Raw genomic sequence first — 13,365 nt, forward strand, 5'->3', positions numbered from 1 at the left:
AAAGCTGCTGCCCCCATGACCCGACCCCGGAACAAGCGGAAGATGATGGATGGATGGTTGCCATTGACCGCTATAGATGTCCAATCCGTTTGAAGTGGGAATATTCATTTGCTGCCACCCTCCCACTTCAAATGGATTGGACGTCTACTACTGATAAACTCAATTTACTTCACAGCATGAAGGCTAAAAGCAGTTTTTCTGTTTATTACTTGTTAAGTAAAATATCGTAGATATATAAATCGTATATATAGGCATCGATAATTTCGGTGACTTCGTGCCCAAAATGTTTTTTGATCTTTTCAGGGTAATGTGGAACATCTGACGGAAAAGATGAAGACCACCATCCAGAGAGGTCTGGTGCTCAGGTAAGTGACGCAAAAGAGCCATCTCTGTTTGGATGTCTAAGTGTCCAAAAAACGTTTGTCTGCAGGAACGAGAACTGCAATGTGAACTTCACGACTGATTTCATCTACCAGCTTTACACGGAAGAGGGTCGAGGGGTGTTTGACTGTAGGAAGAACATCCTTGGACACATGCAGCAGGTATAGCTATATCATAGCATGAGAGTTAGCTAGGTGCTAATCATAAAAAAGTGGACATTTGAACAGAGTTTTGTCAAGTTTGTGTGGCTACAAAACACTCTAAATGTTCTCCTATGTTCCACAGGGTGGCGCTCCATCTCCCTTCGACAGAAACTTTGGCACTAAGGTGGCGGCTAAAGCCGTACAGTGGATCACAAAGACGTTGCAGGAGTCTTACAAAGGAGGTAAAATGCAGATCAAGTGGCAAGCGTCTCTTGGCTAGCTTTGACGCTCTGTCCATAGGCCGAGTGTTCGCCAACTCTGAGGACAGCGCCTGTCTGCTCGGCATGAGACGCCGAGCCATGGTCTTCCAACCTGTGGCGCAGCTGAAACAAGAGACCGACTTCGAGTAAGATCTTACTTTCGATCAAACTGAGAAGTCTAATGCGACAAAATGCGAAAGGTCAATGCGGTTTTTGCTAAAAACAGACAGTTCGGCCTAAATTGGCCAAGAGCATACCCATTCATCTGTAATGGCCAAAATTTCTCATTGATTTAGAACAGCCGTATTTGCCCGCCATTCATTTCAATGGGACAAAAACTTCCATTCACTCCTATTGATTTCTGAACTAAGTGACTCGATGTCAACAGGAAGTGACCCTGAAATGCCCCTAAATAACAGGAAGTGACCGAATATGAACAGGAAGTCAACCTGAAATGCCCCAAAATCAACAGGAAGTGACCTGATTTCAACAGGAAGTGGCCCAATATGAACAGGAAGTGACCCAGTATGAACAGGAAGTTAACCCGAAATGCCCCAAAATCAACAGGAAGTGACCTGATTTAAATAGGAAGTAACTCAATTTAATGGGAAGTAAGCTCGAAATGCCCCTAAATAAACAGGAAGTGACCTAATTTTAACAGGAAGTGGCCCAATATGAACAGAAAGTGACCCAATATGAACAGTAAGTGACCCTAAAGGCCCCAAAATCAACAGGAAGTGACCCAATATGAATAGGAAGTCAACCCGAAATGCCCCAAAATCAACAGGAAGGGACCCAATGTGAACAGGAAGTCAACCTGAAATTCCCCTAAATCAACAGGAAGTGATCCGATATCAACAGGAAAAGAGCCCAAAATGTCCGCAACTCAAGAGGCAGTGACCCCGAAATGCCCCAAATCAACAGGAAGTGATCCGATATTAACAGGAAGTGACCTGATTTCAATAGGAAGTGGAACAATATGAACAGGAAGTGATCCAAAGTGAATAGGAAGTCAATCCAAAATGCCCCAAAACAAGAAGTAGTGATCTGATATCAACAGGAAGTGACCCCAAAATGCCCCAAAATTAACAGGAAGTGACCCAATATGAACAGGAAGCCAACCCGAAATGCCCCAAAATCAACAGGATGTGACCTGATTTTAATAGGAAGTGACCCAATGTAAACAGGAAGTCAACCCGGAATGCCCCAAAATCAACAAGCAGTGACCTGATTTCAACAGGAAGTGACCCAATATGGATAGGAAGTCAACCCAAAATGCCCCAAAATAAACAGGAAGTGACCTGATTTCAGTAGGAAGTGACACGATATGAACAGGAAGTAAACCCAAAATGCCACCAAATCAACAGGAAGGGACCCCGAAATGCCCCAAATCAACAGGAAGTGATCCGATATGAACAGGAAGTGACCTGATTTCATAAGGAAGTGACCGAATATGGACAGGAAGTCAACCCGAAATGCCCAAAAATCAACAGGAAATGACCCAATATGAATAGGAAGTCGACCCGGAATGCCCCAAAATCAACAGGAAGTGACCTGATATCAATAGGAAGTGGCCCAATATTAACAGGAAAGGACCCAATAGGAACAGGAAGTCAACCCGAAATGCCCCGAAATCAACAGGAAGTGACCTGATTTCAATAGGAAGTGGCCCAATATGAACAGGAAGTGACCCATTACCCAACCCGAAATTCCCCTTAATCAACAGGAAGGGATCCGATATCAACAGGAAGAGAGCCCAAAATGCCCCCAAATCAATCGGAAGTGACCCTGAAATGCCCAAAATCAACAAGAAGTTATCCAATATCAACAGGAAGTGACCTGTTTCAACAGGAAGTGACCTACTATGGACAGGAAGTCAACCCGAAATACCCCCAAATCAACAGGAAGCGACCTGATTTCAATAGGAAGTGGCCCAATATGAACAGGAATGGACCCAATATGAACAGGAAGTCAACCCGAAATGCCCCAAAATCAACAGGAAGTGACCTGATTTCAATAGGAAGTGGCCCAAATCAACAAGAAGTGACCCAATATGGATAGGAGGTCAACCCAAAATAACCCAAAATCAACTGGAAGGGACCCAATGTGAACAGGAAGTCAATCCGAAATGCCCCAAAACAAGAGGTAGTGATCCGATATCAACAGGAAGTGACCCCAAAATGCCCCCAAATCAATAGGAGGTGACCCAATATGGGCAGGAAGTCAACCCAAAATTAACAGGAAGTGACCTGATTTCAATAGGAATTGACCTGATATGAGCAGGAAGTCAACCTGAAATGCCCCAAAAACATAAAGTGCTGGGATTATCAAACGCAATTACACTTAAGCGCCAGCAGGGGGTGAAAAAACACCAGAAACCCATAATATCAGACAACCCTAATGATTAACGTTTATGTTTTGGGTGAAAATTCAGCCCTGAATGCCAAAATAACTCAACCAAAACCAAAAAAAGTGTCATACCTATCAAGCGACAGGAAGTCTGAAACTTTGTCCTCATGTCATTTATTTTTTCTAAACCCAGGCACCGAATCCCTAAGGAGCAATGGTGGTTAAAGCTACGCCCCCTGATGAAAATCCTGGCCAAGTACAAGACCAGCTATGACGTTTCCGACTCTGGCCAGCTGGAGCACGTCGGCCGCTTCCGTGCAAAGGAGGGAGATGCCACGGCCGCCATCTGATGAAGCTGCTAAGCGTGTTTGGCACTACTAACTTAAAAAAAAAAAAGTCACAAACTGTTACTCTAACTTATTACAGATTCTAATATAAAAATTTAAAACTCACTACTAATGATCTCCGGTATGGAGCACCACAAATGTAGCTTTATCTTGTTGTTTAGTTGTCGCTAAAATGTCACAATTGTGTGTCAATGCCTGTACGTGTGTATGTTATGTGTGTGTTTGTGTACACAATATTAAAGCTTTGATTGTCTTATTTTTGCCTGTGCTCTCATTCACGTGCCAACATATGAGTCACCCATTAATGATAAAAAAAACAATAGACAACAATAAACCAATTAGAATTAATTTGATAACTGTAATCATCGTTAAACTATTGGTTGACGGCAAAAGACGTCCAATCCATTTGAACTATGAGGGTGTCAGCGAAAGAAATGACCCTGAAATGCCTCAACATCAATGAGAAATAACCCTGAAATGCCTTAAAATCAACAGTAAGTGACCCCAAAATCCCCCCCCCCCCCATTTCAACAGGAAGTGACCCAATATGAACAGGATGTTAACCCGAAATGCCCTAAAATACAGGGTATCACAAAAGTGAGTACACCCTTTGCATTTCTGCAGATACAGCGGGGCAAATAAGTATTTAGTTAATGTGCAAGTTCTCTCGCTTGAAAATATTAGACAGGCTGTAATTGTCAACATGGGTAAACCTCAACCATGAGAGACAAAATGTGGGAAAAAAACTGATTTTTTGATTTTTAAATAATTTATTTGCAAATCATGGTGGAAAATAAGTATTTGGTCAATACCAAAAGTTCAACTCAATACTTTGTTATGTACCCTTTGTTGGCAATAACGGAGGGCAAACGTTTTCTGTAACTCTTCACAAGCTTTTCACACACTGTTGCTGGTATTTTGACCCTTTCCTCCATGCAGATCTCTAGAGCAGTGATGTTTTGGGGCTGTCGTTGGGCAAATCGGACTTTCAACTCCCTCCACAGATTTTCTATGGGGTTGCGATCTGGAGACTGACTAGGTCACTCCAGGACCTTAAAATGCTACTTACAAAGCCACTCCTTTGTTGCCCTGGCTGTGTGTTTGGGATCATTGTCATGCTGAAAGACCCAGCCACGTCTCATCTTCAATGCCCTTGCTGATGGAAGGAGATTTTCACTCAAAATCTCTCAATACATGGCCCCGTTCTTTCTTTCCTTTACACAGATAAGTCGCCCTGGTCCCTTTGCAGAAAAACGGCCCCAAAGCATGATGTTTCCACCCCCATGCTTCACAGTGGGTATGGTGTTCTTCGGATGTAATTCAGTATTCTTTCTCCTCCAAACACGAGAACCTGTGTTTCAACCAAAAAGTTTTATTTTGGTTTCATCTGCCCATAACACATTTTCCCAGTCCTCTTCGGGATCATCCAAATGCTCTCTAGCCAACCGCAGACGGGCCTGGACGTGTACTGGCTTCAGCAGGGGGACACGCCTGGCAGTGCAGGATTTGAGTCTCTGGCAGCGCATTGTTACTGTGATCCCAGCTCTCTGTAGGTCATTCACTAGGTCCCCCCGTGTGGTTCTGGGATTTTTGCTCACCGTTCTTGTTATCATTTTGACGCCACGGGGTGAGATCTTGCATGGAGCCCCAGATCAAGGGAGATTATCAGTGGTCTTGTATGTCTTCCATTTTCTAATAATTGCTCCCACAGTTGATTTCTTTACACCAAGCGTTTTACCTATTGCAGATTCAGTCTTCCCAGCCTGGTGCAGGTCTACAATTTTGTCCCTGGTGTCCTTCAACAGCGGTCTTGGCCATAGTGGCGTTTGAAGTGTGACTGACTGAGATTGTGGACACGTGTCTTTTATACCGGTAATGAGTTAAAACAGGTGCCATTAATACAGGTAACGAGAGGAGCCTCGTTAGACCTCGTTAGAAAAAGTGAGACCTTTTTGACAGCCAGAAATCTTGCTTGTTTGTTGGTGACCAACTACTTATTTTCCACTCTAATTTGGAAATAAATTCTTTAAAAATCAAACAATGTGATTTTCTGTTTTTTATCCAATTCTGTCTCTCATGGTTGAGGTTTACCCATGTTAACAATTACAGGCCTCTAATCTTTTCAAGTAGGAGAACTTACACAATTGGCGGTTGACTAAATACTTATTTGCCCCACTGTATATCTTTTCATGGGATAACACTGATAAAATGACACTTTGACTCAATGAAAAGTAGTTGTTCTGTAGCTTATAGAGTTCATTTATTTTCCCCTCAAAATAACTCAAAATATAGCCATTAATATCTAAACCCCTGGCACCAAAAGTGAGTACACCCCTTTGAAAAAATGTACATACCTAAATGTCCAAATTGAGTACTGCTTGTCATTTTCCCTCCACATTTTCCCCCTGACTAGGGTAGCCTGGTTTTATTTCTTACGGGTTTTAATGTTTTCGGATTTTATCTGTTTTATTTGCTGTTTTGACATATTCTTAGGCATTGTTTTGTTTTTCTTAATGTCAAAGTATAGTACTTTCCTTCCTTTTATCTATCATGAACCACGTTTGTCTTTGTTGTAAAGCACTTTGAGGGCCTTTCAGTTTTTTGTAAAGAACTATACAAATAAATTTGATTGATTGATTGACCTGATATCTACAGGATGTCCTAGGCCTCAAAATTAACGGGATGTGACCCGGAAATGCCTATAAATCAACAGGTAGTGACCCAATATGTACAGGAAGTGAACTTGAAATGCCACCAAATCAATAGGGAGTGACACTGAACCCCCACTCCCCCCATATCAGGAAGAAGTGACCTAAAATGAACAGGAAGTAAACTCGCAATGCTCCAAAATAAACAGAAAGTGACCTGATCCGATAACTACAGGAAGTCCGAGATGCTTCCAAATTATTTTTGAACGTTCGTTCATTCGCTGCCATCCTCCCAGTTCAAATGGATTGGACGTCTTTCACCATAAATGGTATTGAAACATGGTCATTTACAGACAACCCTTTCAGTTCAGTTTGGGACGTTGGTTGTAGCCAGTAGGTTAATACTAGTAAAAGGCTATACTGGAGTACCCACGTTTGACCACTAGAGAGCAGCAGAACTCAAAATTTAATAGAATACAAGGCCTTTATTTGCATTATACAGAATACAATGAGTGTATTTTATCCAGTTGTGGTTGCTTCGTGAGCGTTTTCACACGTTTTTAACCTGTTTTTACATCTCACGTAACTTTATAAAAATATGATTGACTTCCAACGTTTAAGGGTATTTTCAAGAAAGAAATTTGAACAGTTTAAATGTGTTAATTGTCGAAGTAGTGCGTTTTTTTTTTTAAAATTTAAATTCAATCTTTGTGATGATTGTTTGCTATGTTGTCACTTTTTAAAATTTTTTTTTATAAGAAATAAAATAACTGTATTGCTTACAGACAGGGCTGGCCCAGCCAATACGCAGACTATGCAGCTGCTTAGGGCCCCTGACCACTTGGAGGCCCAAATAGTGCGCAATCTGGCAATTGTTTAATTTATATTCTATTTTGTTTACTACAGTGTGCTTTATTTGACTTTTGTGAGTTTTGATACTTGATTACAAGCTTTAAAAAAAAGTTCTTCCTTAACTTCTTTCTTTCCTCTTTTAGGAAAAGGTTTGGCGTTATCTACTGTGCGTACTGACAATCATTTGGGGTGAGAAGTTTGAAGAATGCAGTACAACAAAATATGATTAATATACAAAATATGGACATATAGGTTGGATTGAATGTATGGGTTTCACAGTACAGTGTGACGAAATGGTGGGTCAAAAATGTGGGCCCCTTAGCATTATTTTGCTTAGGGCCCCCAAATGGCCTCGGCCGGCCCTGCTTACAGAGCACAAACTTTGTGTAAACAATGTGATCTTTGGATTTGAGGTATAAGCGCCGTTTTTGTAAAATTGTAGTTTTAAGTAGGGCTGCAGCTATCGATTATTTTAGTAGTCGTTTAATCGATGAACTAGTTAGTTCGAACAATCGATTAATTGGATAAGGAACAGAAAAAAGTTAAAATACCTGAGTTGAGCCTCAAATGGTATAAAAAATAAATAAATAGCAAAAGTCCGCTAGCTTAAATGCTATAAAATGCTAACTTTTTTTTTTTTTTTAACAATCCTCTTTACAAATGGTTCAAAACACATATTCCCACAAAAAATGACTTAATAGACCCATAAATTACGAAATGCATTATATAAACATTAGCTCAAACAAAAACTTAGCATATATTGGTCTTAACAAGAAGCAGCTGGATTCAGCCATGTGAAATGAATTATATCATATTCCCTGTTGCCACTAGAAGGCGGTGTAACCACCCGGATCAATAAAAGAAAATGCAAATACTTTCAAAACAAACCATTACAACACCATTTTAATTAAACGAATACTTGAAGCAGCAAAATTGAATTTGAATCTTTTTTTTTGTAAAGGAATTACTCGAGTTAATCGATTAATCGTTGCAGCACTGGTTTTAACGGCTTAAAAAGTCATCAAAGATTTCAAAAATCACTTCATTTTTCCTGTACATTTTAAAATGTCTTTTACGAGCACATTAATTAAAGCATATTGTGACATGACATCCAAAGTTATTATCGTATGTCATCACATGATGTACCTAATAAAATGGTCACTCAAATGATCAGGTCAGTGGGTAAGAATTCAATACAAATGTTTATTTATTCAAAATAGATTCTGCACTCAAAGTGGCAATATTTACATTATCTGTACACAATAATTATATAAATATCCTCATTTTTTTCTTTTTGCAAACCCGTAACGAGTCCGTTTTTAAGGCAACGTGGACCCAAGTAGAAGGAACGGCAGGTAGGTGCCCACCTCCCCCCGAAAAACAGACGCTCGAGGGGGTCGGAGCTCGTCCCGCCTCACACCCGCGACAGAGGCACCTGCTTGGGGAAGGACACGGAGCTCCCGGTGCCGGACCTCCAGGTGAGGCCGGTGCTAACGTCGCTGTACATGGACCCCCCTCCCGCCGAGGACGCTTTGCTCCTCCAGCAGCATCGCGTGCACCATGTCCTCCACGAGTCCAGGGTCTTGCGGGACCATACCCAAACGCCCGACGTGATGCCCCCCAGCAGTCCCATGAAGTACTTGAGCATGAAGACGGCGTAGTCCGGCCGCGGGGCGTCCGCGGACGGGGGGCACCCGCATCTGTACCCCGCTTCCCAGGCCTGTCGGTTATGCTGCTCGTAGAAATAACATGCCACGATGACAGCGGCCGGTACCGTGTAGAGCACGGTGAAGACCCCGATTCTAAGCATAAGACGCTCCAGTTTGTCCACCTTGGCCACGCCTCCGCCGACCTGCCGCCGGATGACTCGCCGGATGCGGAAGAGCGAGACGAAGCCGGCCAGGAGGAACATGGAGCCCACCAGCAGGTAAACCAGCAGCGGGGCCAGGACGAAACCGCGCAAGTTGTCCAGGTCGTGGTTGCCCACGTAGCAGACGCCCGCCACCGGGTCACCGTCCACGGAGCCCAGCGCCAGCACGGCGATGGTTTTCATGCTGGGCAGGAGCCAGGCTGCCAGGTGGAAGTAGGGGGCGTATCCCGCCACGGCCTCGTTTCCCCACTTGAGCGCGGCGGCCAGGAACCAGGCCAGCGATAGAATCACCCACCAGATGGACGCGGCCATGCCGAAGAAGTACACCAGCAGGAAGACCAGCGTGCAGAGCGCGGGGCCGCTGTTGGCCTGGTGCGCCTGCTGCTCGCGCGTGCAAGCCACGCGCTCGTGCCCCGCCGCCAATCGCAGCAGGTAGCCGGCCGACACGCACAGGTAGCACGCTGCCAGGAAGATGATGGGTCGCTCGGGGTATTTGAAGCGCTCCATGTCCACTAGGAAGGTGGCCACGGTGGTCAGCGTGGAGGCGAAGCATAATGCCGCCCACAGGCCAATCCAGAAGCTGGTGAAGGCGCGCTCCTCCGCCGTGAAGAACGGACTGTGGCAGGCAGCGGCGGCGCAGCCCGGGTCACCCGCCGGCAGCGACGACGCGCACTTGGATGCGACCGGCGGTTTGTGCAGCTTGTACCCGGGCTTCTTCCAGGGCTTGAGCGGCCGCTCGGTCACGGGTACCGCGCTGGTAAGCCCCTCGGTGCCCTGACCGGAATCCTGGTTATAGTCCATGCACAGCCGATCCTGCTGGCCCTGCTCCGGGAGCAGCTCGCAGCTCATTCGGTCCGGCCACGGGAAGCCGAACTGCCTCATGAGGGGCGCGCAGCCAGCGCGGGCGCGCTCGCACACGCTCCGGCAAGGCGGCAGCGGCTTCTTGTAATCATCCAGGCAGATGGGCGTATACATGCTGCAGAGAAAGAAGCGCAGGTCCGCCGAGCACTTGATCTCCACCAGCGCCAGGAACTGGTGCACCTCCAGGCCGGCTTCGTCCTGCGTGTCGTGGTGGAACTGGTTGGGCATGTACGTGTAGTTGTAGCCGATGCCCTTGCACATGGGCACGGAGATCTCCTGGCACTGAAGCGGCTTTGCGCCCCAGCAGCGCGAGCGGTGGAACGCCAGCGTGAAGAGGCAGAGGAAGAGCGCGCACCGGGCCGGGGGGAGCCGCCGCCGGGACATGGCCGGGTGGACGCGCCTCAGTCCGCCAGAGAACAAGCAGGCATGCTCCAGGCAGGGAGTGAGTGTGGGAGCTCGGTGGGCGGGCTACGGCGTTTTATACGACGGCCGAAGGGAGGCGACGCCCCCCCGAGGAGGGTCCCGGCCGTGCCAATCAAACTGCGAGAGTAGTCGCAGCTTTGGAGGTCCAATACACACGCACAATGAATACAATCGCCCTATTAGTCAGGAATGTCATTAGCAGAGTCAACAGTAGTTAAAAAGGACTCAAGTTGTCCAAACCCTCGTGCGCAAAATGCATAAATGAAGCCTTTACAGAACAATCGGAAAACTAAGCATGACAATTGAAAAAAAATTTTTTTTGTGGGGGGGCCCCACAACGTTTGTCTTTCCTGCCATTGTTCAAAAAATGACAAAAATTCTTAGAAAGAAACGGTTTTGGAACATGTTATAAAGCAAACCCAAACCACTTTCAAGGATTTTTTTGGTCATTTAAAAAATATATCCTCTTGGGAAGTCATCAGCCAATCAAACGTGCATTTGAGGAAAAAACATGGACTGGCAAATTCGGCAAGTGAAAAAGGGGTAAATAAGTCTGAACATAATAAAAATATAATTCACTTAATAATGGTAGGGTTAATTCTATTGTTACAGCATGTATGGGAAGACAATCTAAATTACCTATATAAGGGTTTTTAAACATTTTCTGAGTCACGGCACGCTTTTACATTGAAAAAAATCTCGCGGCACACCACCACAGGCGGTTTTTGGTATGGGCAATGTGGGCGACCGCCCAGGGCACAATCTATTTGGGGGCGCACAAGCGCCGTCGAAAAAAAAAAATAAAAAAAAATTAATGAATAAATAAATAAATCCGCTAGTTTGCTAGACTAATACCGCTCATTTCCACGTCAAGTTAGTAGAGTGGGCGCCCCTTACTATTATGTCAACTGCTGCTGAGAATCGTGTATATCAGAGGAAAAGGCTGGAGGAGACAGGAGGGGGATCAGCTGCTCGCAACTGCAGAGTGAGTGGACAGGACGAGTCTCAATCACTCTCAGAGGGAAAGCAAGGAGGGGGGCAGGTTTCCATACTGTATACAGTTTTTCACAGGCCACCTCATTATTCATGTAACTACTTAAAGAAATGGTGATTTTTTTCCCCAAGAAAGTCCATTAATGGGTCTATCATATTCCTCGTTCAATACTCTATAAGAAAAATATAACATATATGCATCTAAAATAATCCTAAACGATTTTATTAGCAATTTTAATACTCCTTTTAGCAAGGTTACTTGGGTATGCGGTATGCAGCTGCGTCCGTTCCCATAGCAACCAGTCCTGTTATTGTCGTAGGTCAAAAGCGCTGCATATTCTGAGAACGAGAATAGGCGTAAGCGTAAGGTGCGCATTTTGAGCAGAGGACGGCCACCCCACATAATAGGGTTAATCTGTGCGTCCATGAACGAATGTAAGTATTTCTTCTTCATGCCATAAAGTTCTTATGATAAATTAGAGCTGTCATCAGCGCGACCGTTTCGTGTTTTTCCTGTTACGTCGGCTGGTTGATCCCACTCGTTCTCGCTGCGTCGAGGAGAGCGTTCTTTACTTTATATTCGCATTGCACATTTGCTTTAAGAGGGAAGGTGTTAGTTTAGCATCTTAAAATGATGTTGTACATCCATATGAGTGTAAAGTGCTTAGTTTTCGCCACTTTTATGGCCAAGATGACCGCACGCTAGGGCTGGGCGATATGGCCTTAAACATGTATCACGATAAATTGAGCAGATTTATCTCGATAACGATAAATGACGATAAATTCGCCCAAGCGGACTGTTATATAATTTGAAAATCTGAATCAATGCATGAAATACAGATTAACTATTTCTTGTTGATTTATTTACCAGCATTCAATTTGATATACTGTATTTAACAATTGTACATGCAGTCTAAACATTAAGTTTATAAAAATGTATTGTAAGCAATAAGAATTCAAGTATGAACATTTATAACAGCGTGTATGACTTGAACAATGTACATTGTCAAAATCAATATGCCTGTGCAAACATGTAATTGTGACATAAATGACTTGCAGCTTGAACAGTACACTTCAAAAAGACAACTTATTGTTAATGGCTGCTGTGACATAATTATTAAATACAAGTGTTTACTTTATGGTTTAAGGGTTTTTTTCCCCCCAGTGCATTTTTTAATAAATGCACGTACAATAAAAATAGCTGGGGCCATTTCTCGGTCATTATAAGTTTCGCCATTGGATTGTACTTTATGCTGAATGCTGTACCATCACAAAAGCTATCAGAGGAATCACACACAGACAGATACAAAATAACGCCACATAGTAATTGCTAGATGCAGTCCGTGCCCAATCCACTCATTATGTTCAGCCGTTTCGACAAGGTTAGAGCCGCTATCCGACTCCATAACGTTCATTTGTAGCGTTAGCCGCTAGCTAGCGTTAGCCTGGCTACCAGTAGAAAGCACTGAAAGCACCATCTCCGGAAATCGTGAGAACAAAGGAGGACAGCGGGTGAAAGCCCGTCTGGATGCCACCAAGAGTCTACTAAATGTCGGTTGAAAGTTTGGTGAACCTCCCTTAAGCCCCACTCCATCACGTTTGGCTTGTAGCGTTAGCTGCTAGCGTTAGCTTACCGGGCTTTTGTTTGATTGGCTTCCTGATGATCACGTGACTCCCTACGTAAGCACATTCACTGCTTTCTTAAAGGGGAATGAACATAGACGAACAACACAGAATCAAAGCGGGATGAAAAGACTATATTTTCTTGTTTTATTAATTTACCGAATTTACCGACATGGTCAAAATTACGTCGGTCATCGTTAAGAATTTCGGTGACGGTAAATTTTCGGTTTACCGCCCTGCTCTACCGCACGCAGCGCGCACTCGAACCCCCCGCCCCCGCCATCGTGTTCATTTACTGCACAAATATGTATGTGTGTCACGTGACTCAGAGTGAGTGGGCGGCGATCGGGCCCTTTTTTAATTGGCAAAATGAAAAGTTATCCGTCTGGAAATAAAAAAAGAAAGAAAAAAAAGCAGAAGAGGAGAAAAGGAAGCAAGACAGCGGTGAGTGTACTATGTTACTGTAGTTTTATGTCCTAATGTAGTCGAAGCACTGCAGACTAGTAGTAGTAAACCAATTAACTGCCTTAACTTGTTGTAACTAGCTTGTTAGCGTTTGCTAACAGCATTGCAGCATGCTAGCATTTCTTCATAAAGATGTTACCTAGATCATTA

General features: G+C 44.1%; 2 protein-coding genes across 4 annotated transcripts in view; one reads left to right on the forward strand and one right to left on the reverse strand.

The window, feature by feature from the left end:
• LOC130930102 (ATP-dependent 6-phosphofructokinase, platelet type-like) overlaps positions 1-3,736 on the forward strand; it is a 74,788-nt gene extending 71,052 nt beyond the window's left edge. For all 3 annotated transcript variants that reach the window (XM_057857833.1, XM_057857831.1, XM_057857832.1), the window contains 5 exons: positions 304-365; positions 431-542; positions 667-766; positions 825-930; positions 3,327-3,736. In XM_057857833.1, coding sequence (XP_057713816.1) covers positions 304-365; positions 431-542; positions 667-766; positions 825-930; positions 3,327-3,483 — 537 coding nt within the window. In that variant the 3' untranslated portion in view covers positions 3,484-3,736. The remainder of the gene's footprint in view (positions 1-303; positions 366-430; positions 543-666; positions 767-824; positions 931-3,326) is intronic.
• A 4,457-nt stretch (positions 3,737-8,193) lies between these two features.
• Positions 8,194-10,134, reverse strand: LOC130929874 (frizzled-8-like). Its single transcript, XM_057857481.1, has one exon. It carries the CDS (start codon positions 10,093-10,095, stop codon positions 8,395-8,397), a length of 1,701 nt encoding a protein of 566 aa, XP_057713464.1. The 5' UTR covers positions 10,096-10,134; the 3' UTR covers positions 8,194-8,394.
• Positions 10,135-13,365: the final 3,231 nt, after the last annotated feature.

This window comes from Corythoichthys intestinalis, chromosome 14 (genome assembly GCF_030265065.1).
Source record: "Corythoichthys intestinalis isolate RoL2023-P3 chromosome 14, ASM3026506v1, whole genome shotgun sequence".
Classification (NCBI taxonomy): Eukaryota; Metazoa; Chordata; class Actinopteri; order Syngnathiformes; family Syngnathidae; genus Corythoichthys; species Corythoichthys intestinalis.

Bases quoted from the DNA above. Each gene is read 5' to 3' on its own strand.
- LOC130929874 (XM_057857481.1), bottom strand. From the start codon at position 10,095: ATGTCCCGGCGGCGGCTCCCCCCGGCCCGGTGCGCGCTCTTCCTCTGC.